This window comes from Takifugu flavidus, chromosome 13 (genome assembly GCF_003711565.1).
Source record: "Takifugu flavidus isolate HTHZ2018 chromosome 13, ASM371156v2, whole genome shotgun sequence".
NCBI classification, from domain to species: domain Eukaryota; kingdom Metazoa; phylum Chordata; class Actinopteri; order Tetraodontiformes; family Tetraodontidae; genus Takifugu; species Takifugu flavidus.
Window position 1 is genome coordinate 10,381,083 of NC_079532.1, and position 25,874 is coordinate 10,406,956.

Here is a 25,874-nt window from a genome sequence, read left to right on the forward strand (position 1 = left end):
CAAGCTCAGCAACCAGATGTATCCTGTTGGTCAGGATTAGAGAAGTTTGTAAAGATGTCAGAAGACAATGAGTTACGAGACCCTGTTTAGACCCATTCTGTTCGCACCAATAAAAGAGGTGAGCGAGCAGCAGACGAACGAGAGTTGACAGAGGAAGCTAGAACTGCTGCTCGGCTCCCCCTAGCAAGGGTTAGGGTTACTCTGAGTCTAGTGAACGAACAGCGCGGGTGATCAAAACTTCATGCTCACACTAGCGCGCCCCGTCGATACACGACGTTGAAGACGCTCTGTTAATGGTCTGACTGGTCGGGGAGCGGATGTGACTGGTGGTTCAGCAGAAAAGGAGGTTCCAATAACCTCAAACCTGCCGTTTTAAACGACCCAACAAGAGCTAATGAAGGCCGGCGGACAGAAGGGACGTGATGTGGATGCTCAGGTCAGGCTACGCTACACACACTCTTCTTCATGGACTACAGGGAGCAGGGCTTTGGGTTGTGTCTGCTCTTCCAAATGCTCCACGGTCACCAAGCTTGGTCCCATTAACAGAAGATGTCTCCTTATGCTGATGATGTCCTACTTTTGTTGAGTCACCCTAAAACCTGGTGGACTCCGGGACACTGAGCCTGTATGGCCAGTGGAACCCAAGGTGATTACGTTGGACACATTCATCAAACAACACACGTTTTTAATGCCAGCTTTTATTTGTCAGCCATTTAACCTTCTCTCACAGTTGCTATGGCGATGGCTACCAGGGGAGGGTGTCACCGTTCCAGTCCAGAAACGATGCCGTGTCTTTGCTGCCCAGCGATGACATCACATTGAGCATGCCCTGAACACTGTCATGGGTGCTTGTAGGGGCCTGGGACACACACACACACACACACACACACACAGCATTAGCAGCTAGCTCCACTACCGACATCCTATTCTGGACAGAACGGCGCCAGTTTGTGGAAACATACCTGAAATATTAGCAGGCTAAACTTAGCATCATTTCCATGGTTGCGTCACCAACACAATAACATTCAGTACAGTTCCAAATGTGCTGCTCCTTCTGAGGAGGCGCAGACGCGTGCGACTAAAGCTCACCTGGTCTCCTCCCATGTCGGTCTGGACCCAGCCAGGGTGGAGGGCCATCACTAGAATCTTCTGGCTCTTCAGCTCCATAGCGAAGCAGCAGGAGAGCATGTTCATGGCCGCCTAGTGACAGAAACCAGTCAGGTACAGCTACAAACCCAGCTCTGGTCCCTGTGCGTCAGGAACACCACAGAAACGGGACTAAAGGGTCAGGAAAAGAATTCCCTCTCCACCTTTGGGTTTTGTGCTTCTTAGTGTGGTGCTGTCCTCTCTAAACCTTCATCAGGAACCTGCCACTCATATGGACGACGGACGCCACCTTTATGCTAAGTTTCCAGAATGAATGCACATAAAATCTGCTTTGAATGGCAACATTCCAGAAGTTCCCCCGTATGAGTGCATGTCATGTGGCATGTGAGGAGCCGGAATGCCGCAGCAGCTATTTATACACTGCTGTCAGTAGCTGCTGTTCCTCTTCATCCAGGTGGAACCGGTCGACCCGGAGAGCTGGGCTTGGGTAACTCCGAGCACCTTTAGCACATATGTCACCTGTTTGGACAACCTTTACCTTTACCACTAATCTCTGTAGTCTCTGTAGGCTCCTCTCAGGGTGAAAGGCTGTTCATTTCAAACCTTGTGCCACGCCTTGCTGAACAAGGACTCGCCTCACTCTGGCGGTACAGAAGACAACATCAGCCTCTCAGTCCGGAACAAGGACCTTCTGTCTCAAGGCTCCAGCTCTCCACCAATCCCTTCTTTCTTGACTCCAGCTCCCAGTAACTCCTTAGTGCTATACTGGGGCACATATGGGTGGACAAAGGTCCAACCCTGGATCAGTGTCCAGCTCATCTCAGGACCCTATCGGAGCATTTGTGGGTTCGGTGCCTTGCTCAAGGGCACCTCAGCAGTGCCCCTGCAGTGTTCTGCCCTCCTCCACAGTGGGGCTTGAACCAGGAACCCTCTGCTCCTCAGCCCAGCCCCCAACAGATGACTGTGTTCCAACATCAATTTCCTGTGGTCCAGTCTGATAATCAGCTGTAGTCTGACATCCAGTTGTGCGACCCATAAAGGAGTCGTACTCTATCGTGCTCAGGTGTTCAGGTGCTCAGGTGTTCAGGTGTTCAGGTGCTCAGGTGCTCAGGTGTTCAGGTGCTCAGGTGTTCAGGTGTTCAGGTGCCAGCCCTCTCCAGATGTTTACCTTGCTGCTTCTGTAAGCGAACAACTGCGCGATGTGAAAGCTCTCTGGCATCATGCCCAGGGACGCTCCGAGGGTGGACACATTGATGACTGCTGACCTCCTGCAGGACATTTCATCACCTGAGGAACACAGGAAGTCATGAAGGAGCTGTTCAGACTCCCATTTAGGTGTCTTGTTCTCGCTGTACCCTGATTAGATGAGGCGGCTGCTTTCTGCAGGAGAGGAATGAACATCTGGAGACAGAAGAAGACATTGAGTCAGTCCCAGAGGCTGCGATTTAGGGAAAACCTGAGTGATACCCTAAAATCTGAAAGTTGTTCGAGGACTGAACCCTGAGGAACATCTCAGAAAACCCAGAGGGCTGCAGAACAGAACTGCTTGGACCAGAAGGTTTGGAGTTCCTCAGGGTTCCATGCTGGGACCTCTCATCCCGGTTAAGTTCCCCCTCGATAACCTCAGAAAACACAATCACATGTGTCGTCCACTCGGACTCAGAACCACCTGCAGATGTCATCACATGACCCAAGAAGAAAAAGCAGAAGAAAATGGAGACAACAACCTTTGTTAGGTGAAATGGTCCCGCCACGTTGGTTTCATAAACTTCCATCATGTCTTGTCTGCTGGTGTCGCATAATTTTCCCGGTATTGCTGGTTTGGCGATGGCGGCGTTGTTGATGAGGAGGTTCAAACCGGCAGCACCGACCTTCTCGCTCACGGTCCGGACAGCACACGCGATGCTCTCCTCATCTGACATTTCTGCAGAGAGATGAGGGGAACCATGAAGGCCACCCCGACGCCACCGGACCTGATCTTCTGTCCAAAACTGTGGCCGATTTCTCTAAAACACGAGGGAACTTCTGCTGAAGACTCGTTAGCTAATTCAGCCTTACGACAGTTCCCACCATCGTACGTACGACTCCCTGAGCGACACCCTGAACACCTGCTAAGCTGCTCCTCACATGTTCACGTATGGAGCAGCAGATGAGCTTTCAGCAAAGATCAAAGCAACTTCAGCGCAACATGAAAGGAACAGGCAGAGATGAGTGGCCGTGGAGTTCTGGGACGCAGCTCGATGCGTTCTCAAATATTTCGTTTGGAAACAAGAAGACGGCGAGTTCTCACATGAGGTCTGATTTAATCAATCACATCATCATCATCATCATCTTCATCATCATCATCATCATCATCATCATCATCATCATCACCACTGCAGTTGAAGAAGAAAATCAGCCAATCACAGAAATGAATCTCTTCATCTAGTGGAAGGGTGTGGTCTGACAGCACCTCCTCACTAATCTAGACCCAGCAGGGGGCGCTCCTGCCTCCATTGAGTCAGAAACGTGTTGCAGTCAGTTACAATGGAATAACCGTAGGGTAACATGTGATGTTCTTACCTAGCTTAACTATGCAGATCTTCCCAGCATGCTGTGCAGCCAGATCCCTCAGGGCCTGATTGGAAAAGGTACAGACGAGTCCCGGAGAAACAGAGAACACAAGTCACATGGTCAAACAGGCAGACAAATTTTACATTGATGCTTTTATAAAGGCTAGCTAACTTAGTCGGCTAAAATGAGCACAGCATGGCTACGAGTTTCTATGAAAGGTGAGGACGTCAAAGTGGTGCAGGAGTTCAAGGGCCTTGGAGTGGTTCTTTCATGTTAATAAAACTAGAACAATTAAAATCAGCTCACCTAATTTTTAATAAATCCGATCATCAATGACAATTAAGGCAGCTGGGATGTTAAACCTGAAAGGTGCTGCCGGCAGCCACTCGGCCAGAGGGGACGGACCTGCCCTACAGACGGACCAGCTTTGGACGAGCTGTTCTCTCAGGTGGGGGGTAATATTTGGAACAGCTTAGCCCTCTCCATGAGAGAACGCCTCATCACCCACCACACCAGAGCCCTGCGGGTCTCCTGGTGCTCTGCAGGTCTCCCAGGTCTTCTTCTGTCTTCTGTCTTGTGCTGCATGATCAGCCGCCCGCGTCCTTGTCTATCGAGACGTTCTTGTCAATCGTGGTAAAACCCTAATTCCCACCTGTGCATTGCTTCCGTCAGGCGTCCTGCAGCCAGCGTAGATGCAGGTGTCCTCGGGGGTCTTCTCAGCCAGCTGCTTGACGAGCTCCAGACCGATGCCTCTGTTGGACCCGCTCACAAAAATGTTCCCTCCCAGTGTGAGCGACATGTCAGCAGACGAGGTGTCAGAGCGCCACAGCCTGAACGTATGCATCGCCCCGCAGCAGCTATATATGTGCTGGTGTCCTCAGAAACTAGGTGTGTCTCAACATGAACTGGGTCTCTGTGGATCCAGCAGCTCCAGCGCTGGGCTTGGCTTCCTCTGGGCACCTTTTACTCGCATGTGACATGTTTGGACAACCTTTACCTCGCTAATCTCTCTGGGTGAAAGGCTGTTCATACTTCAAGCGACTCACTTGCTTGAGCTTTCTGAGGTTGCTGTTAGCCTCATTTCACTCGGGAGAACGTGTCGAACGTTAACCAAGTCTGCTGTCAATCAGTAATGTGGAGACTGGGAAGGACACGGCAGGAGGACGCAGCGCTAACCCTGACCCTACCGTGAATGTGTCCTTAGCATTTCTATGTGATCTGAAGTCATCAGTCCCAGCAGTAGGCTGTTGTTGACACTCCCATGGTCAGATGATGGCGTACTAATGCCATCCTGTGGTTTCTGTGGTTAATTTAATAGTCCAATGGGTAATTTTAGATCTCCTGGCCTCCAGCAAGGTCTGAGCTAAGAATTAAGAAGAGTGTGCTACGAAATATTGCTAACAAAATCATGATGTATCAAATCTGCTGTGTCACCTGGTGGTTAATCCCCAGAATCTACACAGACCTGATGCTAGTCAGTGAAAACCAGACAAAAGAGCCACCAGCTGCACTTGAAATACAGGTTTGCATCTTCTTTTTTTCTTTTGGGTGTGAGGCTAATGTAGAAATGTTGTTTTTTTTGTTTTAATCCCTATTTTCTGTACCTTCTGATGGCACTGAGCCTGAACAGATGCAGTCAGAACTGAAACAGCTCACGAGGGTTGCTCTCACGCTGTACCAGCGGCCCTAGGAGTCTCCAGTTCGGGACAATCATAAGCCTCATACTCGCCCAACCAGCCGTCCCCTGTTCCTAATAGGCTGTCCTCCTCAAACCTTTAAACGGTTTTCTCTTCCTCGCTTAACGAGTTTCATGGTGAGTGGTTCCAAAAGCGCTGGCACTGTATTACCAATGACACTATGAGAAGCAGACATAGACATCACGGGACACCCAACCGTCTAGTCCTTTAGCATGGACAAATGCCAAAAAGGTGGTAGCATGCTAGCAGTGGAGCGCTAAGATGATTGTGGCTATTTGACAGCTTATTGAACAGGTGGTGGCAATGATTGATAAGTCATTGTGCTAAATTTGGTCATATTCTCAGTTGTTCAGCTGTTGGATAGCTATGGCTTAGCTGCATTAACAGCAGACGACCCCAATGTGTATATTTAAACTATGACGACATCAATTAAACCCTAACCCTAACCCTATGACGACATCAATTAAAATAAAAGGCCGAGAGTTTTACATTTAAAACTAAACCTTCAAAAATAATACAATTACAAATCTACACAATTGCGACTATTAGTGATTCTAAAATATTGGTATCAAGAGCGATTTTCCAAGCGACAGCAACACATTTTATTCTTTGGTCTTTTTAGAATCGTTTCTTTATTGATCTCATTCTTTTTTCTTTGTTGACACCTTCTGGAGATTTGGCGCCACTGCGCCCGTCTTCTTTCTGTTCAGGCACTGCGTCGGCCGCCTCACGTGACGCTATTATCGTGGACGAAGGACCCCAAAACGGCGCCTTGTCGTCGACCGGCCAGAAATTGAGGAAAGTTAATCTTGCAAATGAGACGAAATCCATCTCGCATCAAAAGCATCTTATCAAAAACGACGGTAATTTTCTTCTGTTAGGATGCGTGGCGCGTGTGCAATTACAGGGAAACTGTATCTGTTAAATCGAGTACTTTGTTAAATACGTAGTCCCGCTTTTACCGGGAGCTTTCAATGAATGGAATGAATGAATTCTCAGTCTGCGTAGTACAAAAGTATCAACCGCATATTTAATCTGTGCGCACTTTTTTGTACTCTAAACTGGTGGAAATGTGTTGCTACTGGACGTTTAGCCAAGCGAGAGGGGGATGGGTATTTAAGTTGATATAAGTTATCGTGCAATGCTAAGCTAACGTTAGTGTTCTTCGTGGAGCGGATGCAAACATACAGCAGAAGTGCAGTCAGTATGGTTTTCTTTATTTTTAGGGCCATATGAAGACATGTCTTGTAGAAACGCAAATGTGAATGTTGTTGGACTCTGTTGCAGCTTTGTTCATCCATACAAGCTCGACCAGGGACTGACTGACCCGCTGGATCTTTCAGCTTTGAGGAGGGTTCGGTTGTCTGTTTTCAGCCCCTGAGGAACCCAAAGCCAGGAGAGCCATGTTTCTGTACAACATCACGCTCCAGCGATCTACTGGCATCACTCACGCCATCCATGGCAACTTCTCAGGTGAGGTGGCACATTTGCCCTTGAGCAGCCTAATTAGCCAGCAACAGGTACAGGAGCACACGTTTCAAATTGTTCCTGACCGCCGAAGGTTGTGACACGAGCGTATCTTTGAAAATGGCACCGTGTCTCCACAGGAACCAAGATGCAGGAGATTGTTGTTTCCAGGGGGAAGATCTTAGAGTTGCTGCGCCCAGATGCTAACACAGGAAAGGTGCACACGCTGCTCACGATGGAGGTGTTTGGCATCATCCGGTCCCTGATGGCCTTCAGACTCACAGGAGGAACCAAAGGTGCGTGGCCACAGCTGTTTCAGCTCCCGCCAAAAGTCTGGTGCCATTGTTTGAAATGCCTGTTTGCAGATTACATCGTCATCGGGAGCGACAGCGGTCGCATTGTCATCCTGGAGTACCACACCTCCAAAAATATGTTTGAGAAGATCCACCAGGAAACTTTTGGGAAGAGCGGCTGTCGGCGCATCGTCCCGGGACAGTTCCTGGCGGTCGACCCAAAAGGCAGAGCTGTGATGATTGGTGAGGTTTTCGTAGCAAGATACATTTGAAGAGCACTTAGCTTTGGGCTCTCTGCCGATCTGATCGGCTGTATCGGATCAGCCGTGATGTCTCGATTCACCGATCCGATCAATGACGTCATCGTGGCTTTGGAACGCTTTCCAGACGCTCCCGTTCGTAGATGAAGGATGTTGCTGTTGTATCTATGTCTTTATTCCAGAGGAGCCTCACCGCTAGTGACACTGCTAGCTAGTTTGTTCCTCACGTCGCGACGGGTCGTTGTCAGAACCCGTGTAGTTTAAGGTGCAGATAACTGAGGTTTGTCTCTGCATCATCTCTCCGATCATCAGGAGCCATCGAGAAGCAGAAGCTGGTTTACATTCTCAACAGAGATGCAGCTGCCAGGTTGACCATCTCCTCTCCACTGGAGGCCCACAAAGCCAACACGCTGGTCTACCACGTGGTCGGGGTGGACGTCGGCTTTGAGAACCCCATGTTCGCCTGTCTGGAGATGGACTACGAGGTGAGGCCCCCAAACTTCATGCTAACGTAACAAACAAGAACCGTTTGCTGACGCTGAGCAGAGGAGAGAGTCGTATCTCTGATCTCAGCGTGAAGTCTTCACTTGTTAATAATTAGCAAAGGTTGCCGCAGCAACTGACGACCGGGGACACTCTTTTTCTCAGGAAGCCGACAACGACCCGACGGGAGAAGCCGCTGCCAACACGCAGCAGACGCTCACCTTTTACGAGCTGGACCTGGGTTTGAACCACGTGGTCCGCAAGTACAGCGAAGCCTTGGAGGAGCACGGAAACTTCCTCATCACCGGTACGTGTTCCGCGACGGCAGGAAACTCCTCGGGAGTCGGCTGTGCTCCAGCTGTCCAGCATGTGTGTTGTTGGACACTGTCCTGGTGAAGGAGACGTTTATCTGAGGTCAGCGCCGTCTTACTGACTTTCCGGCTCTTGTCTGTCCAGTTCCTGGTGGTTCTGACGGCCCGAGCGGAGTTCTGATCTGCTCAGAAAACTACATCACTTACAAGAACTTTGGTGACCAGCCAGACATCCGCTGCCCAATCCCACGCCGCAGGGTGAGCGCTTCATACAGGAACCCAGGCTCACACCCGCACTGAGATTCAAGGGTTTTTCTGAGCTTCCTTCACTTGTGTGACCCCTCAGAACGACCTAGATGACCCAGAGCGAGGGATGATATTCGTCTGTTCTGCCACCCACAAGACCAAGTCCATGTTCTTCTTCCTGGCCCAGACAGAACAGGGAGACATCTTCAAGGTTACGCTGGAAACGGATGAAGAAATGGTGAGTCCCCTTTGACCTTGAGGCGGTCCCACCTGCTACCTGCTGCAGCACCAGAAGAAAACTGTTGTTCTCTTCGAAGGTGACAGAAATCCGGCTGAAATACTTCGACACCATTCCTGTGGCGACGGCCATGTGTGTCCTGAAGACGGGCTTCTTGTTTGTGGCCTCGGAGTTTGGAAACCAGTGAGTGTGTCTGTTCTGGACCTGTGGCTGAGCTCCGGGGGACATCCGGACCCTGTGGTTAGTGGTTACCAACCTGTTGTTCTGTCAGTTACCTTTACCAGATCGCCCACCTGGGGGACGACGACGAAGAGCCCGAGTTCTCCTCTGCGATGCCGCTGGAGGAGGGAGACACCTTCTTCTTCCAGCCGCGGCCTCTGAAGAACCTCGTGCTGGTGGACGAACAGGAGAGCTTGTCGCCCATCATGTCCTGTCAGGTTTGTGAAGGACCTCGAGCCGTTGGCGTCTTTACTTCCATGTAAGATTCTCCTCTCTTCTGGCAGATTGCTGACCTGGCCAACGAAGATACTCCCCAGCTGTATGTGGCGTGTGGCCGGGGGCCCCGGTCCACTCTGAGGGTCCTGCGACACGGACTGGAGGTCTGTTTATACCTTTGGACCCGACGCTTGTGGAAAAATGATGAGTTTGTTCATGTCTCTTCTCTGAATCCCATCTGAAGAGTCTTGAATCTCTCTGATTTCAGCATTATGACATGCTTGAAACATGGTTTTGGGTATTCCATGTATGTCAGGTACCAGTACTAGGTACCGGTACTAGGTACTGGTACTAGGTACTGGTACTAGGTACTGGTACTAGGTGCACTTCAGCCTCAGCACTCTGGGCTGTTAGGCTGCTAGCGTTAGCGCTGCTAGCCTCGGTGCCATGTTTACTGAGCTCCACATTAGCAGCTTCAGCCTCGTTGCTGGTCAAAAGTGTGTAACCAGGAGCTCCGTCTCTTGGTCCCCCTCCTCCCTCTGAAACAACAGTTGCAACACCTTCAGCCCAAGCGTGGTCCAGAAGCTCCGTTTGACCTTGTTCTGTTTCCTAGGTCTCAGAGATGGCTGTGTCAGAGCTGCCCGGTAACCCGAATGCTGTGTGGACAGTACGGAGACACGTGGAAGGTAAAGGCTTTTTGATCGAGGCACCAGAGGTGTGTTCTGTAGGATGAGTGCTTTCATCTGGCCTTATTCACAGGACTCGGGAGCAGCACACGGCTGCTCCAGAGCTCAGTCCGTGTTGCTAGCTGGGAACCTTTTCATGGTTAAACCTGCAGCTGTAGCACACAGGAACCTGAAGACACTGTCCACCAAACATAGAAAACACATGAAAACATGCTCGAGCTGTAAGAAACATTCCTGTTATGTTCTTCTCAGATGAATTCGACGCCTACATCATCGTGTCCTTCGTCAACGCTACTCTGGTTCTGTCTATCGGAGAGACCGTGGAGGAAGTGACGGACTCCGGGTTCCTGGGAACCACGCCCACTCTGTCCTGCTCGCTGCTGGGTGACGAGGCGCTCGTACAGGTGGGCGTGGTCGCGCGTGCTGGGATCTGCTGAAGGCTCAGACTTTGAAACCTCACTGATTGTCCTGCAGGTCTACCCGGACGGCATCCGGCACATCCGTGCAGACAAGCGTGTGAACGAGTGGAAGACTCCTGGCAAGAAGACCATCGTCCGCTGTGCTGTCAATCAGAGACAAGTGGTTATCGCTCTCACCGGAGGGGAGCTGGTCTACTTTGAGATGGACCCGGTGAGAAACCTTCGATGATCAGCCCATGGGTCTGAGGCTGGTCCTCGATGGGGAACAGGCTTTTATCTGTTGCAGTTCTTGGATAGTTCCTCCTTTTCAATCCTGGCTGCTTCAGATTTTAGGACTGAACTGTCCTGTCCGCTGTCTTTAGACCGGCCAGCTGAACGAGTACACGGAGCGGAAGGAGATGTCTGCCGACGTGGTGTGCATGAGCCTGGCCAACGTTCCCCCGGGCGAGCAGCGCTCACGCTTCCTGGCTGTTGGGCTGGCTGACAACACTGTGCGGATCATCTCGCTGGACCCTTCGGTAAGAACAGAAGCCGCCGCGTTATTGTTATGGCTCAGCCTGAGCCATGCTCACGAGGGGTGACTCGAGCAGCGGTGTCCCTCTGATGTGTGTCTGAGGCCTTGGCTGAGTCTCCTGTGCTTCTTCCTGTCCAGGACTGCCTCCAGCCCCTGAGCATGCAGGCGCTGCCCGCTCAGCCAGAGAGCCTGTGTATCGTGGAGATGGGTGGCGTGGAGAAGCAGGACGAGCTCGGGGAGAAGGGGAGCATGGGCTTCCTCTACCTCAACATTGGCCTCCAGGTACCTGCTTGTTGTGATGGCAGCACAGATGTTGCGGAGGCTCCCTCTTCATCGCTGTGACCTGCGTTTCAGAACGGGGTGCTGCTGAGGACGGTTCTGGACCCGGTGACCGGCGACCTCTCCGACACCAGAACACGTTACCTGGGCTCCCGACCCGTCAAACTCTTCAGAGTCAGGATGCAGGGCCAGGAGGCTGTACGTCTGCCACCTTTCTGCATTACTCGCATGGCTCGCTAAGTTTTAGGGTTAGGTAGTGGCCCGGAAGAGAAGAGAAGTTAGCTCTGATCCGTGTCCCATCGTTCCTGCCTCGGAGGGGAACGCTTGGCCTCGACCTTTGTTAGCTCGTGCCAACGCTCTGCTGTGATCCTGCAGGTTCTGGCCATGTCCAGCCGCTCCTGGCTCAGTTACTCCTACCAGTCCCGCTTCCACCTGACCCCCCTCTCCTATGAGACTCTGGAGTACGCCTCCGGCTTTGCCTCGGAGCAGTGTCCTGAAGGCATCGTGGCCATCTCCACCAACACGCTGAGGTCGGTGACGCACCGCAGAGCCACATGTTTGACCTTTCTGCAGGTGTCTGACCGCGACCCTGCTCAGACGCGTGATTGGCCGGCGGTGACCACGTGACTTGTCCCCTCACCTTTTCAGAATTTTGGCTTTGGAGAAGTTGGGGGCCGTCTTCAACCAGGTGGCGTTTCCTCTGCAGTACACTCCCAGGAAGTTTGTCATCCACCCGGAGACCAACAACCTGGTTCTGATCGAGAGCGACCACAACGCCTACACCGAGGCCACCAAGGCTCAGAGGAAGCAGCAGATGGCCGAGGTGTGACGCGTCAGTGCTGGGGGGCCCGGGGCCGCCTCCGCCCATCAGCTCACCCTCTTTGTCTCTGCTGCCACTGTAGGAGATGGTGGAGGCCGCCGGTGAGGACGAGAGAGAGCTGGCCGCCGAGATGGCCGCCGCCTTCCTGAACGAGAATCTTCCCGAAGCTATTTTCGGCGCTCCGAAGGCGGGGGCGGGGCAGTGGGCCTCGCTGGTGCGGCTCATCAACCCCATACAGGGCGTCACCCTGGACCAGGTGCAGCTGGAGCAGAACGAGGCTGCGTTCAGGTGAGCCGGCAGCGCCGTGCAAACGGGCCACGGTGATCGGGTCACGGGGCCGGGGTGGGGGTGGGGGTGGGAAAAGAGTCCGAGCCACAGGAGAAAACCACAGGCCAAAAAATGTGCAGAGCAGCAGATGTTTGTTGAAGCAGACGCTGCTGTTGTTGCCTGGGCAGCTCTCAGGACTTCTGTGGGCTGTGGTTTCCTTTCTTCTGTCTGGAAACACGTCTGCCTCGCTGTTGCACCCTGACGGGCCCCCTGCCGGGCCCTCTCTGGGGTCCTCGCTACTTTAATCATGCGTTGTTCCAACTTGACAGCTCAACTTGAAATTTGTCCAAACAATTAAATTAATTACTTTCGAGGGCCCACGCCGGCCTCTTCCCCGCTGGAGGTGCATACATGACGCAGTACTCCCCCCCCAGGCCAGCAGGGGGCGACAAAGGCGCGGTACGACCTGGTAAACCACAATTTCCAGCAGGAAGCTGATTGATGGAAGGGGAGGGGCGTGACATGTCAGGACCAAAGCCTGGGCTGACATCGAGTGTGTGATTGTAGTTTGCTGTGATTCAGTGACCCCCCCCCCCCCCCCAGATGGCCTTTAATCTGCTCCAGACTCCATTGAACGAGCTGTGTGGCTGCGTCCTGCATCCATCTGAATTAAGGCTGCACACAGGAAGTTCCAGATGACTGTTTCCTCCAGTGTTGGTGGATCAGCGAGAACATTCCTGCACTGGTCTCCAGATGGGCTTTGGAGTAACAGCACCCCCCCCCCCCCCCACTGGTTCTCAGTTTCCCTCTTCACCTCTCGTTTCAGTGTCGCCGTGTGTCGCTTCCCCAACACAGGAGACGATTGGTACGTCCTGGTGGGCGTGGCCAGAGACATGATCCTCAACCCCAAGTCCGTGGGGGGGGGTTCATCTACACGTACCGCCTCGTCAGCGGAGGGGAGAAGCTGGAGTTTGTGCACAAGGTGGGTTCCTCTCGCTCCACCGTTGTTCCAGGCTGCTGCTGCAGGGTTCTGCTGCTGCTGCAGGGTTCTGCTGCAGGTTCTGCTGCTGCTGCAGGGTTCTGCTGCTGCAGGGTTCTGCTGCAGGGTGCTGCTGCTGCTGCAGGGTTGCTGCTGCTGCTGCAGGGTTCTGCTGCAGGGTGCTGCTGCTGCTGCTGCAGGGTTCTGCTGCTGCAGGGTTCTGCTGCAGGTTCTGCTGCTTGCTGCTGCAGGGTTCTGCTGCTGCAGGGTTCTGCTGCTGCAGGGTTCTGCTGCTGCAGGGTGCTGCTGCTGCTGCAGGGTGCTGCTGCTGCTGCAGGGTTCTGCTGCTGCAGGTTCTGCTGCAGGGTGCTGCTGCTGCTGCAGGGTGCTGCTGCTGCAGGGTTGCTGCTGCTGCTGCAGGGTGCTGCTGCTGCTGCAGGTTCTGCTGCTGCAGGGTTCTGCTGCTGCAGGGTTCTGCTGCAGGTGCTGCTGCTGCTGCGGGTTCTGCTGCTGCTGCTGCAGGTTCTGCTGCGGGTGCTGCTGCTGCTGCTGCAGGGTTCTGCTGCTGCAGGGTTCTGCTGCTGCAGGGTTCTGCTGCTGCTGCAGGGTGCTGCTGCTGCTGCAGGGTGCTGCTGCTGCTGCAGGTTCTGCTGCTGCAGGGTGCTGCTGCTGCTGCTGCTGCAGGTTCTGCTGCAGGGTGCTGCTGCTGCTGCTGCTGCAGGGTGCTGCTGCTGCTGCTGCAGGTTCTGCTGCTGCAGGGTTCTGCTGCTGCTGCAGGTGCTGCTGCTGCTGCGGGTGCTGCTGCTGCTGCAGGGTTCTGCTGCTGCTGCTGCAGGGTTGCTGCTGCTGCTGCGGGTTCTGCTGCAGGGTTCTGCTTCTGCTGCTGCTGCAGGGTTCTGCTGCTGCAGGGTTCTGCTGCAGGGTGCTGCTGCTGCTGCAGGGTTCTGCTGCTGCTGCTGCAGGGTTCTGCTGCTGCTGCAGGGTTCTGCTGCTTGCTGCTGCAGGGTTCTGCTTCTGCTGCTGCTGCTGCAGGTTCTGCTGCTGCAGGGTTCTGCTGCAGGGTTCTGCTGCTGCTGCAGGGTTCTGCTGCTGTCACTCCCCCGCCGACCCGGCCTGGGAAGAGCTCGACCGCCGGCTGTTTGCTGACGTGACTCAGCGCCGTTTGGCTCCGGCTCTGTCGGTGGAGGAATTTCCCGACCACATAAACCACTTTAAAGGTTTGGGAGCAGTGTGTCACGTCTGAGGATTCTGGGTCAGAACCACGTCAGCAGTGGACCTCTGAAGGTGTCGGAGCTGCCGGGTCAGCAGCAGCAGGTGCAGCAAACTGCTCGTCAAAGGGTCCAAATCCTGCAGACGTTTCAGTGTCGGGACGCAGCTTTGTGAAAGTACCGACCCGGTTCAGTCAGCCCCCAACGGTCCTCATCTCGGGTTGTGCCTTGTCTCCGGCAGACCCCGGTGGAGGACGCGCCTCTGGCCATCGCTCCGTTTCAGGGACGGGTTCTGGTGGGAGTCGGGAAGCTGCTGAGGATTTACGACATGGGCAAGAAGAAGCTGCTCCGCAAGTGTGAGAACAAGGTGAGTGTCGGCCCGCGGTCCGTCCCCCCTCAGAACCTTAGGTCCAAGACCAGCCAGAATGGGAAGAATCAGTCATCAGAACCGTCAGCACGCAACAAAGAGCTGACCTGTGGGGTCAAAGGTCATCTGGCAACAGCCAAGGGTCCACTGCGGCAGGAGGGTCCGCTTTGGGTCGGCGGAACCACTCCCTGTCCGTGAAACCGGAGCGGACCGGGCTAAATGACAGCTCGCACTCATTCTCCACGCGCTCCATTCGTGGCTTCCTGTCACATGACTCTCGTGGAGGCCTGAGGCCAGGTTCCGGGTCAGCGAGGTGGCTCTGGACTGGCGCGGTTCTGATGGTTCTGATGTCCTCCTCAGCACATCCCAAACCTGGTGACCAGCATCCACACCAGCGGCCAGCGCGTGATCGTGACCGACGTGCAGGAGAGCCTGTTCTGGGTCCGGTACCGGCGCAACGAGAACCAGCTCATCATCTTCGCCGATGACACCTACCCGCGCTGGGTCACCACCGCCTGCCTGCTGGACTACGACACCATGGCCTCGGCAGACAAGTTCGGGAACATCAGCATCGTACGTGGGGGGGGGAGGGGGCGGGGCCTACACCTCCCTCTCCTCTTCCTCACTCCTCTTCCCCTCTCTCCTCTTCCTCTCTCCTCTTCCCTCACTCCTCTTCCTCTCTCCTCTTCCTCTCTCCTCTCTCCTCTCTCCTCTTCCTCTCTCCTCTTCCTCTTCCTCTCTCCTCTTCCTCTCTCCTCTTCCTCTCTCCTCTTCCCCTCACTCCCCTCCTCCTCTCCTCTTCCTCTCTCCTCTTCCTCTCTCCTCCTCCCCCCCCTCCTCCTCCTCCTCCTCCTCACTCCTCTTCCTCCTCCCCCTCCCCCCCCCCTCTCCTCTCTCCTCCTCCTCTCCCCCCCTCCTCCCCTCCTCCTCCCCCCCCTCTCCCCTCTCTCCTCCTCCTCTCCTCCCCCCCCCCTCCTCCTCCTCCCCCCCCACTCCTCACTCTCCTCCTCCCCCCCCTCCACCCCTCCTCTTCTCCTCTCCTCCTCCTCTCCTCTTTCTCCCACTCTCTTCTCCTCCCCCCCCACTCCTCTCCTCCCTCCCTCTCCTCCCCCCTCCCTCGTCCTCTCCCACCCCTCCCCCGCCCCATCCCACTCCTCCTCCCCCTCCTCTCCTCCTCTCCCCCCCTCCTCTCCGCCCCCCCTCCACTTTCCTCCCCCTCCCTCTTCTCCTCCCTCCCCCACTACCCCCCCTCCACCCTCCCATTCCTCCTCCCCCCCCACTCCTCCCCCCTCTCCTCTACTCTCCTTCCCCCCCCTCCTCCTCCTCCCCCTCACCCCCCCCCCACTCCCCGTCCTCCGCCTCCCCCCTCCAGACCCTCCCCCCCCCTCTCCTCTCCTCCCCCCTCCCCCCCGCCACCCACTCCTTCCCCCCCCTCTCCTCTCCACCCCCTCCCCACTCCCCCCCCCCGCCCCCACTCCTCCTCCTCACCCCTCTCCTCCTCTCCTCAGGTGCGTCTCCCTCCCAACACCAGTGATGATGTGGATGAGGACCCGACGGGCAACAAGGCCTTGTGGGACAGGGGTCTGCTGAACGGAGCCTCCCAGAAGGTAAGCCCCCCCCCCCCCCCACCTGAGCCCAGGTGGAGGTGTTGCTGCTTTACTCCAGCGTGACCCAACGTGACCTCTGACCCCCTCACCGTGGCGCCGCCCCGCCCCATCATGCTGGGGGGGAATTGAGTCATGTGCAGAAGCTTAAGTGAAAGCTGCATTAGATCCATTTATGTGCATTCCACCCAGATCTGATTAAGGTCTCCTGGGAGATAAAGGTCGGGCTGTTGCGCCCCCCCCCCCCCCCCCCCAAAGCTTTCCTCACCTTTGGGCTCATCCACCCCCCCCCCTCTCTGCACCACCTTGTGGGGGCCCAGGTTCTTCAGAAAGGTCAGACGACCTCAGTTCAGGAGGTCTGAGCAGACCCTCTAACCCCAGCAGATATGGGGTGGTCTGTGGGGGGGGGGGCACGGGACAGGGTTCTGGCTTTAGTGAGGGTGGATGTGGGTCGTGAGGTGCCCCCCCCCCTGAGAGTCTCCTGGGGTGTCTGCAGGCGGAGGTGGCCATGAACTACCACGTGGGGGAGACGGTGTTGTCCCTGCAGAAGACCACGCTGATCCCGGGGGGCTCCGAGTCCCTGGTCTACACCACCCTGTCCGGAGGCATCGGGATCCTGGTCCCGTTCACGTCCCACGAGGTAGGAGCCGGGACCCGGGACCCTGCAGACACAGGTGCCTCCCACCCACTAACGTCTCTGTTCTGCTGCAGGACCACGACTTCTTCCAGCACCTGGAGATGCACATGCGCGCCGAGTTCCCCCCCCTGTGTGGCAGAGACCACCTCAGCTTCCGCTCCTACTACTTCCCGGTCAAGGTTGGTACCCGGGGGTGTGGCCCACCTGCGTCCTCACCTGGACACACACCTGAGTCCTGTTCTTGTGCAGAACGTGATCGACGGAGATCTGTGCGAGCAGTTCAACAGCATGGACCCCCACAAGCAGAAGAGCTTGGCCGAGGAGCTGGACCGGACCCCCCCCGAGGTCTCCAAGAAGCTGGAGGACATCCGCACCCGCTACGCCTTCTAAGGGGGGGCCCTCAGAGACGCTTGGTCCCACCAGGTGGTCCTGGTTTTTAGTCTAGGCGGTCTTTTCTATTTAAGGTGTGAACTGTCGGGGGGGGTCGGTGGACCCCTCCCTCCTGGGGGGCGGTGGACCCCTCCCTCCTGGGGGGCCGGTGGACCCCCCCCTCCTGGAGGAAAACTGTCTTTTTCTACCTGATTTTGTCCATTTTTGTCTGTGTTGATTATTAAGGTGTCTGAGGTTCTGGACCTCAGACTAAACTCTGGGGGCGGTGGGAAAATCCCCGACCTCAGCACCGGCCCAGAGCATTCCTGGGGGGGGGTGTAAATAAAGCTGTTATTTTCATTTTAAGGCTCAGGTGTTTGTGCATCATTTCATGCCTGGTGGCTCCGCAGGTGTGTCACAGCTCCGCCTCTTCTGAGTGATGCGACTGGTCCCTGGAGGCGTGCCGGCTCTCCCAGAGACCAGAGTCCAACTGGTCTTTCCCACTGGCTCGGCTCCACGTGCTGGGAAAGTACCAGTGACCTTTAAACACGCCGTAGTTACACCATAAACCCACTTTAGATGGTGGCCCTGGCGGTCCTGGAGAAGGTCTCTGGACCTGCCTGATGGGGGGGAGCTTCAGACCGTCCCTTCAGATCCAGAACTGGGTGCAGGGTTGTCCTGCTGTCCTGAAGCTGGAGGGGCTGGTGGTTCCCTGGAGAACAGGCCGGTGACGTTCGGTCCCTGGTTCTTGGCTCCAGTTACTCAACGTTCCTTCATGGTTTCTCCTGGATCCTGGATCAGCTGCCCCTGATGGAGCCGATCACCTGACCTCTGGGCCTGCTACACACCTGTACATGCTACCAGCTACTGTGGAGCCCGACCCAACAGAGTAGCTTCATCCCGGCCGGAGCCACATCTGGTTGGGATTTTCCCGCAACTGAAGTTCAGCTCGATGACATCACGCTAACTTAATCACACGGGAAGCGCCGACGTCCCGGGATGGTGAAAGGGAGCCGGCGCTCCGCCTTTCCCAGGTGCTCTGCTGTCAGAGGGCTCACAGACAGAACACAGACAGAACACAGACAGAACACAGACCATCAGACAGAACACAGAACACTGACGATCACAGACAGAACACTGACCACCACAGACAGAACACAGGCGAACACAGACAGAACACAGACCACCACAGACGGAACACAGGCGAACACTGACGATCACAGACGAACACAGACAGATCACAGCTTCCGTCAGCATCCACAGACGTCCCTCAGCCTCTGTTGGCGGAACCGTGGGAGGTTTCGTGGATCCGTCCTGACCGAAGCTGCTCGGGTTCTTGCACAAGATCAGAGTTTGATGTTTGCAGCCATAAATCAGAGCGGAGCCTGAGAAGATCCTGGAGCTCCAGCACGGCTGTGGGGTCAAAGTTCACCTTACTCCATCACAGCCACAGACGGTAGAACCAGAACAACTGCACCAAGCGGGTTGTGGACCAGGTTCTGAGCACGCTGGCCTCCTCTCACGAACGGCTGATTCTTCTGAGGCTCCAGAAACATTTCAGAGGTTCTGTTGCCTCAGAGGCTGAAATTGAAGTCAGATGAATCAGAGTTTCTCAGAGTGGGAGTCTGGTGTCTGCACGAGAGCCCAGTAGAACCAGTCCGTCTCCCCTCTGGCCCAGTAGAACCAGTCCATCTCCCCTCTGGCCCAGTAGAACCAGTCCGTCTCCCCTCTGGCCCAGTAGAACCAGTCCGTCTCCCCTCTGGCCCAGTAGAACCAGTCTGTCTCCCCTCTGGCCCAGTAGAACCAGTCCGTCTCCTCTCTGGCCCAGTAGAACCAGTCCGTCTCCCCTCTGGCCCAGTAGAACCAGTCCATCTCCCCTCTGGCCCAGTAGAACCAGTCTGTCTCCCCTCTGGCCCAGTAGAACCAGTCCGTCTCCTCTCTGGCCCAGTAGAACCAGTCCCTCTATCCTCTCTGGCCCAGTAGAACCAGTCCCTCTATCCTCTCTGGCCCAGTAGAACCAGTCCATCGTGGCTGCTTCTCCCCTCCTGGTCAGGCAGGTTTGACTCCGCCACGCTGGTCCAGGTGGGACGATACAATCGTGTCATCTAGAGTGTCAAAAGGAACCATGCTAGCAGCTCTCGCCGCTACCATGCTAGCAGCTCTCACCGCTAGCATGCTAGCAGCTCTCACCGCTACCATGCTAGCTATGGAGTCCTGCCATGTTTTACATTAGTGCAAAACATCTGGAAGGTGTTATCAACACAAGTACTTTATAATATAGCTCTGTGTGTGTGTGTGTGTGTGTGTGTGTGTGTGTGGTGTGTGTGTGTGTGTGTGTTACAGCCAGATTGCATGAAAGCCCCAGCAGCTGTCATCACATAATTTTAGCATCACAGCAGGATTAAATTAGCATCCTGTCAGATTAGCATGCTTTTGCCGTTGTGCGTGTGTAGCATCATGCTGACGGTATTATGAGTTCACTCTTTCCTGCATAGCTGTTCATCTCAACTATATTCTAAAAATACATTTTTATGAACGTTCCTTCCTTTTTGTCTTGATCCGGTCCAAAGTTTGCAGACGCTCATGAACGCAGCACGAATCTCGTTCAGTCAAACCACATCAGCAAATGCTAACTGTGCTAGCATTAAAATGGGAACGCCTGTCCTGTCGTGAACATTCACATTTTGCTGCCTGCCCCCCCCCCCGGGCCCGGTGGAGGTTTGGGACTGTTGGAAGAGTCGAGCGACTCGGTTGTTTGACTCTTGGTGGTTTTGATGGGAGTAAAAGGAGGAAAACAGTCGTGATTCACGTCCTCATCATGAACAGCTGCACGTTTCTGTGGGTTTGGCCACAAAAACAAAACTCTTTTTTACATCCAAACAATGTTGTGGTGAAAATTTTATTAGATTCAGAAATTTATGAAATATGGAGAAAGAAAAAGCATCAAATTGATCCAGTAAAGAAGGTGGAAGATGGAAGAAAACCTCCATAATTCCTCCGGAGAAAAGATCAAAGACGGAATTATTACAACTTAAAGTAGAATTAAAGAAAGAGAAGAGTTAGCCACAAAGCTAGCCTTAGCTTAAGCTAATGCTTTGATAAGATCTGCATGATAGGAGGATTCTGGGGTCCAGGCAGGAAGATGTGTCCAAGGACAGGGACATGACCTGGCAGGACCAGCATCTGGACAGACCCAGATCCAGTGGCTGAGAAGGGTTCTTGGTTTGGACAAATCATGGAAGGTACTTGAGCACCTTCAGAGCACTGCCGATGTACCCTCGAGCAAGGTAGCGAACTCACAAATACCTCCTATAGGGCCCTGCAGTACACTGGGGACACATCCGGGGGGGGACCCAACCTGGGCCCGTCGTAGACCCCCCCGTGACCCCAAAGGAATAAAGAGAAGACGAGGCGAGATCCCAGCGTGACGGCAGTAGAGAGGGAGAAGATGGAGTCGTACCCTCAATTGCACGATGGAGCCGCTACACTGGGGGTCAACCCAACCTGCTTTTGATGGTGGGGGATCTGGGATCTGGAGCCCTGGAGCAAGAGACTAATGCAACACAGAAGGGGCCCTCTTAGCTGGGAGGCTGGGCCCGTTCCTCACTGGGAGAAAGATGGTAAGATGAGGAGCAGATCTGACCAGGAGAACAGAAGAGGGGGGACTTGTTGGACGTGTTCCAGAGACTGGAGGAAGGTGCAGATGTTCCTGATGTTTCCAGGAACTGTGGCGATCCAGAAGACCCCCTCAGAGGGTTCTGATGTCCCTGAATGGACGTCATCATCAATGCCACTGAAACACGTGTGACCCACCTCATCAGCCTGCCATCGTTGAGGCTTTGATGCTTTCTTGTCCTCATTATTAAGATTTTAGCTGCTGTGATCGGACGGTTGATGGGTCCCAGGGTCTGGCTCCAGACCTCCTGCATGCGGCTGCTTCCACAGGCTCCTCCCCGAGTGACAGTGACCACTTACGTAGCCCAAATAAGATCGTATGTAGCCGTTTAACTTCCATGTTCACTAACTAACTATGGATAAACTGTTAGATCTGGAAGATGCTCGGTTCTTCATGTGGGGCCACTCACACATTTCAAAGGCCGTCCTGGAAGGTGAGCCGCCACCGGTGATGAAGCAGGAGGTGGCTCAGTGGTTCTTTAAAGTGGGTCTACCTCCCCCCCCCCTCTAGACAGAGGAGCAGCTACAGCCTGGTAGGGTTGGGGGTTGGGGTTGGGGTTGGGGGTTGGGTGTAGAGGCAGAGAACAGGGATGTCTTGATACATCCAGTCACCATCCGCCAGGTCTCATTGAGGATGGGATCAGGTTTCTGTGCGTGGGCAGGATGCGGCTCTGTAACAGCCCTTTGGGCTGACGGAACATCTAGCTCTCCTGTTGTCATTTGTGGTCTAGAAGATCCTGTTGATCAGACCTCTAATGGTTTCGCATCTGCTGTGTGGTCACAGAGGTTTTGGTCAGCAGCTGTTGGACAAACTGCTGACGAATGGATGAAGACAACATCTGTTATCAGCTCCTTCTCACGCCTGTCTTGGATGTTCTGGAAGTCCAGCGGCTGACCTGTGACCTGAGGGCTGCTCCTGTGGGAAAACCATGAATGTGAAGATACTTCCTGTGTGGCTGGTGCTGATTCAGTGTGTTTGCGGAGGGCTGTCGTTCCTTCGGTATTCCCAGTCGGATGTTTCTGTTTGCTTGGTATGAATTCGACCACGTTACCCGACTGTTGACGGCGGCGGCCTGTTTGGGCTCAGCGTGTCGGTCTACCAGACTGATATCGGTTTCCATAGCAACAGTCTATCCCGCCAGTGATCCGAGGTCAGGAGCAGCAGAATAATCTGGAGCCCAAATCCAATTTTCTAAGCTTGTCTGACTCTTCTGGTACCTCCTATCAAACATCTCTGCTACATTCTCCAGACTCATCTGGAACATTCCAGAACATTCCCTTGGGGAGTGGAGCCACAGTCATGTGCCAACGTGGCTGTTTCCAGGTCGGCGGTGGCGTTCTGCTCACTCACACTGTGGCCGACGTGGTGCTGTAATCAGGCTCTAAAACAGCTACAAACCACAGGTGGAACAGTTGAGCAAGACCACAAAGAGCCGCAGTAAAAACCCTCTGAAAGTCCCACAGTGGTCTACGTCACAAGTTCTGCTCCTCAGATGGATGATGGAGGGATGGGTGAGGGAGGGATGGGTCGTTGGGTGACAGATGGACGGACAGCCTGTAGCTCTCTCTAGACCAGGGGTGGGCAAATCCAGTCCTTGAGGACCAGATCCAAGCCAGACCTTCTACCTACAGGTAAACCCTTTCACCTGGGGTTCCGCCTCACTTGGTGAAAAGAGTTCCTGCCTGGTAGGATGCAAATCCTGGCTAGAATCCGACCCTCAAGGAATGGATTTGAGCTCCTCTGATGAGCAAGTCCAATCCACTAAGGCTGGAACCCAGCCAGGTTTTGCACCCTACCAGGGAGAAACCCCAGGCGGAACCCCAGGTAAAAGTGTTTACCTATAGGACAGAAAGTCTGGCTTGGATCCGGCCCTCGAGGACTGGATTTGCCCACCCCTGCTCTAGAGTGAATAGTTTAAATCTGCTCATCTCGTACAACCACCCTGTTGCTGACTGACGTCCTCCTGGGACATAATTGGACACAGAGACGGGAGCTTCTGCCTCGCTTCCTCTCAGATCTCAGAAGAGGAGATTAGATTTGGTGCTTTTGACCTCCAGGAATCCTCAAATTATGGTCCAGACAAAACGGCTCAGGCTACCCTTTGTCCTGAAGCCTCAAAGCCCTGAGAATAGCAGCTGGTGGGCCAGGGCCAACCCTCAGGAGCCTGTGGTGGAGGAGCTGGTGTGGAGCTCCAACCGGAGGGCCGAGGGGTTTGTTTTGGTCCTGAGACCCTCATTAATGCAGAGCCAAATAAAACTCTGTCACTTAAGATGTTGATGAGAACATTTTAAACTGAAGAGGCTCATTTGGAAAAGACAGGTGGATCCAGATCACTGTAATCAGTTAATCTGCATCAATGATGTCATCAGCTTCTGTCTTTACAAATCTTTGAACATCAGGGAGAAGATCTACCAGGATCTCTCGACCTCCGTCGGCTGTAATCCCAAACCCAGTAGATAGTTTCTGAAGATGCTCTCGTCTGTAGACTCAGATATAATGAAACCTGACGATTGCCTGGACAGTGTTACTCCGACCAGCCTCGGGGAACTCTCCTCACCAGGGTCTTTATGCAACAACCTGTCTCCTAGACCCCAACCACGCTGCTGAGGGACACCTTGCCAACTATTAGCACATCTCTGGTAGACGGAATCGATCCCTGGAGTCGGCTTATGTTCCGAAGCTTGTTGTCATGAAAACCCTCTGGCTGCTTTGTTGATGAGGATTCCACCATAGTTATCTTCAGAACATCTTCACTGTGGGCAGCAGATACTCGTACCAGCTGGAGAGTGTTTTTCACAGGTCTCTCTGAGGTTCCAGAGGAGCATCACGATGTGTTGGTCCTGCCTCCTCACCACCATTGACCTGCTCCAGGTTCTCCACCGCCGTCCAGCCACCTGCTCCTCCTCTCTTGTATGGAAGAGGAACCCATGGAGAAATACTTCGGCGAATATCTGGCATCCGAGTTATTTTGCCCTTGGGTCCCTCCTTGTACAGAAGAAGCCCTTCACGACAGCAGGGGGGTGGGGGTGGGGGTGGGGGGGCAGTGTTTGTGATTCTGAACTCTAAATAACTGTAATGTGATTTGATTTGCAGTTTAATTGAAAAAAGCAGAAACAGAAGCGAACCCTTGTGCTTGGGGCTCCGTTGGTCCTCGTTGGTCTGAGGAGGCAGCAGGAGCAAAGAGGAGAGGAGTTCCTCGGGGGAGCGGAGGAGAAACTTCTGATTTCAACACATTTAACCATCAAACCTTCATCACACGTGTTGTATTTCTTCTGATAACTGCTTGATGCAGGAACGTCCGCAGTTAATCACAGCTTCTAATCAGATTGAGAAAACGTGGCTCCAGTCTGGTGAGTCTGAGGACCTCAGAGTTCCTCCTGAGCGGAAGTATCCACGGGTCCAGAGGTGTTGTTGTCAGACCTCTGTGGTGGTTTCAGGTCTCTGTGGGGGCCTGAGGCCTCTCTGCAGTTGCTTTGCTCTCTACTCACCCCTAATCAGATCAGGCTGTTTCACGTGTCTGATCAGATTTCCCTCTTCACTGTCTGCTGTGAGCATATTGAAGAGTTTTAGAGTGGACCTCCACGACCTCCTGCTGCAGCTGAACCTCATAACGCCGTCTCAGGAACCCTCACGTCAGCCTGGTCTTGATGCTGCTCTACAACAACCCATGGTTATTAAAACAGTTTGGTGGTGGTGATGATGATGATGATGGTGAAGATGATGGTGATGATGATGGTGATGGTGGTGAAGATGATGATGATGATGGTGAAGATGATGGTGATGATGATGGTGATGATGGTGAAGATGATGATGATGAAGGTGGTGGTGATGATGATGATGGTGATGATGGTGATGATGATGGTGATGATGGTGATGATGATGGTGATGATGGTGATGATGAAGGTGGTGGTGATGATGGTGGTGGTGGTGGTGATGATGGTGGTGGTGGTGGTGATGATGATGGTGGTGGTGATGATGATGGTGATGATGGTGGTGATGATGAAGGTGATGGCAGAGCTCAGATCAAATATTTTCCCATCAGCGAGACGCTGCTGACCTCACAGCCTCCCGTCCACACCTGCAGTCTCCATGTTCTCACCATCTGGAGGCCACCAACGAAGAAGTGAAGCTCTCCTGGCGGCTCTCAGAGGTCCGAGATCCCACTGACAGACAAACGGTCCTGCTGGCGAAGCCACGCCCACCAGCCTAAACCTGCCGGCTCTGGAAACTTCAGGTACTAAAGAAATGTTGAAGGATCCGGACATGCTCTCGTATGGTGGATCAGGTGGACCCCTGTGGTTGCTAGCCAGGGTCTCGTGCGTCTACGGTAGCCTGGACAGAAAGATTTGTGTCGCTTTTACGGACACGAAGCGAATCGCATCGTTTACTTCACCGTGCTAACAAGTTTCAGAGAGAGGTTGCCATGGTGACAAAGGTTTGTGGCGTGCGTCCCAGGTCCTGCAGGAGGACAGCGGAGCTCCTTGGGTCTTCATCATTTATTAAACACCCTCTGACCAGCGTCCCTGGCTGGGTGGCCCGGTCTCTGGAGGGCTTCAGGCGGTCTGGAGCTTCGGCATCAACAGCGTGTGTGTGTGTGTGTGTGTGTGTGTGTGTGTGTGTGTGTGTGTTGGGGGGGCTGAGGGCTGAGGGAGGGAGGGAAGGAGGAGGGAACAAGTCCTGCAAAACCTCCTCCTCTCTCAGTGCTGCCTCATTCTGCTGGACTGGTTCTGTGTCCCTCTGAGCTGAACCCTCATTTACGGACTCAGCACCCGCGAGGATGTTTGTTGGACCTCTGTGAGCATCGCTCCCTCTCTCTCCCCCTCTCTCTCTCTCTCGGGTGAATCTATCCTCAGGTTCTTCTTCACAGCCCAGCGCCACACCGGACTGGATCTGTCCCAGGAGCAGGACCCCGTCCCACAGTGAGGTGTGTTTTCCTGGCTCCTCAGCAGGTCTCTGAGG

At 54.2% G+C, this 25,874-nt stretch overlaps 3 protein-coding genes across 4 annotated transcripts in view; 2 read left to right on the forward strand and 1 right to left on the reverse strand.

Annotated features, from left to right (window-relative positions):
* Positions 1-680: 680 nt before the first annotated feature.
* Positions 681-4,633, reverse strand: zgc:158868 (uncharacterized protein LOC791147 homolog). Its single transcript, XM_057052247.1, has 7 exons — positions 4,313-4,633; positions 3,670-3,724; positions 2,835-3,031; positions 2,463-2,508; positions 2,276-2,394; positions 1,090-1,200; positions 681-859 (listed from the first exon to the last, which is right to left on the reverse strand). Exons 1-7 carry the CDS (start codon positions 4,502-4,504, stop codon positions 746-748), a joined length of 834 nt encoding a protein of 277 aa, XP_056908227.1. The 5' UTR covers positions 4,505-4,633; the 3' UTR covers positions 681-745.
* Positions 4,634-6,060: 1,427 nt separating this feature from the next.
* On the forward strand, positions 6,061-17,605 carry sf3b3 (splicing factor 3b, subunit 3). The gene is given in 28 exon segments (XM_057052246.1): positions 6,061-6,220; positions 6,645-6,830; positions 6,965-7,120; positions 7,190-7,360; positions 7,690-7,862; positions 8,026-8,167; positions 8,317-8,429; positions 8,518-8,655; positions 8,735-8,838; positions 8,927-9,092; positions 9,159-9,254; positions 9,704-9,776; positions 10,029-10,180; positions 10,251-10,406; positions 10,558-10,713; positions 10,848-10,991; positions 11,064-11,186; positions 11,364-11,518; positions 11,637-11,811; positions 11,891-12,096; positions 12,902-12,990; positions 12,993-13,057; positions 14,504-14,629; positions 14,990-15,202; positions 16,138-16,236; positions 16,730-16,873; positions 16,945-17,049; positions 17,120-17,605. Coding segments are annotated over 27 exon segments (3,651 nt in total). The 5' UTR covers positions 6,061-6,220; positions 6,645-6,760; the 3' UTR covers positions 17,261-17,605.
* Positions 17,606-25,599: 7,994 nt separating this feature from the next.
* il34 (interleukin 34) overlaps positions 25,600-25,874 on the forward strand; it is a 7,986-nt gene continuing 7,711 nt past the window's right edge. The window contains exon 1 of one of the 2 annotated variants that reach the window (XM_057051502.1): positions 25,600-25,839. The gene's annotated coding sequence lies outside the window, so the exon portion shown is untranslated. The remainder of the gene's footprint in view (positions 25,840-25,874) is intronic. The other variant, XM_057051503.1, reaches the window with a different exon arrangement.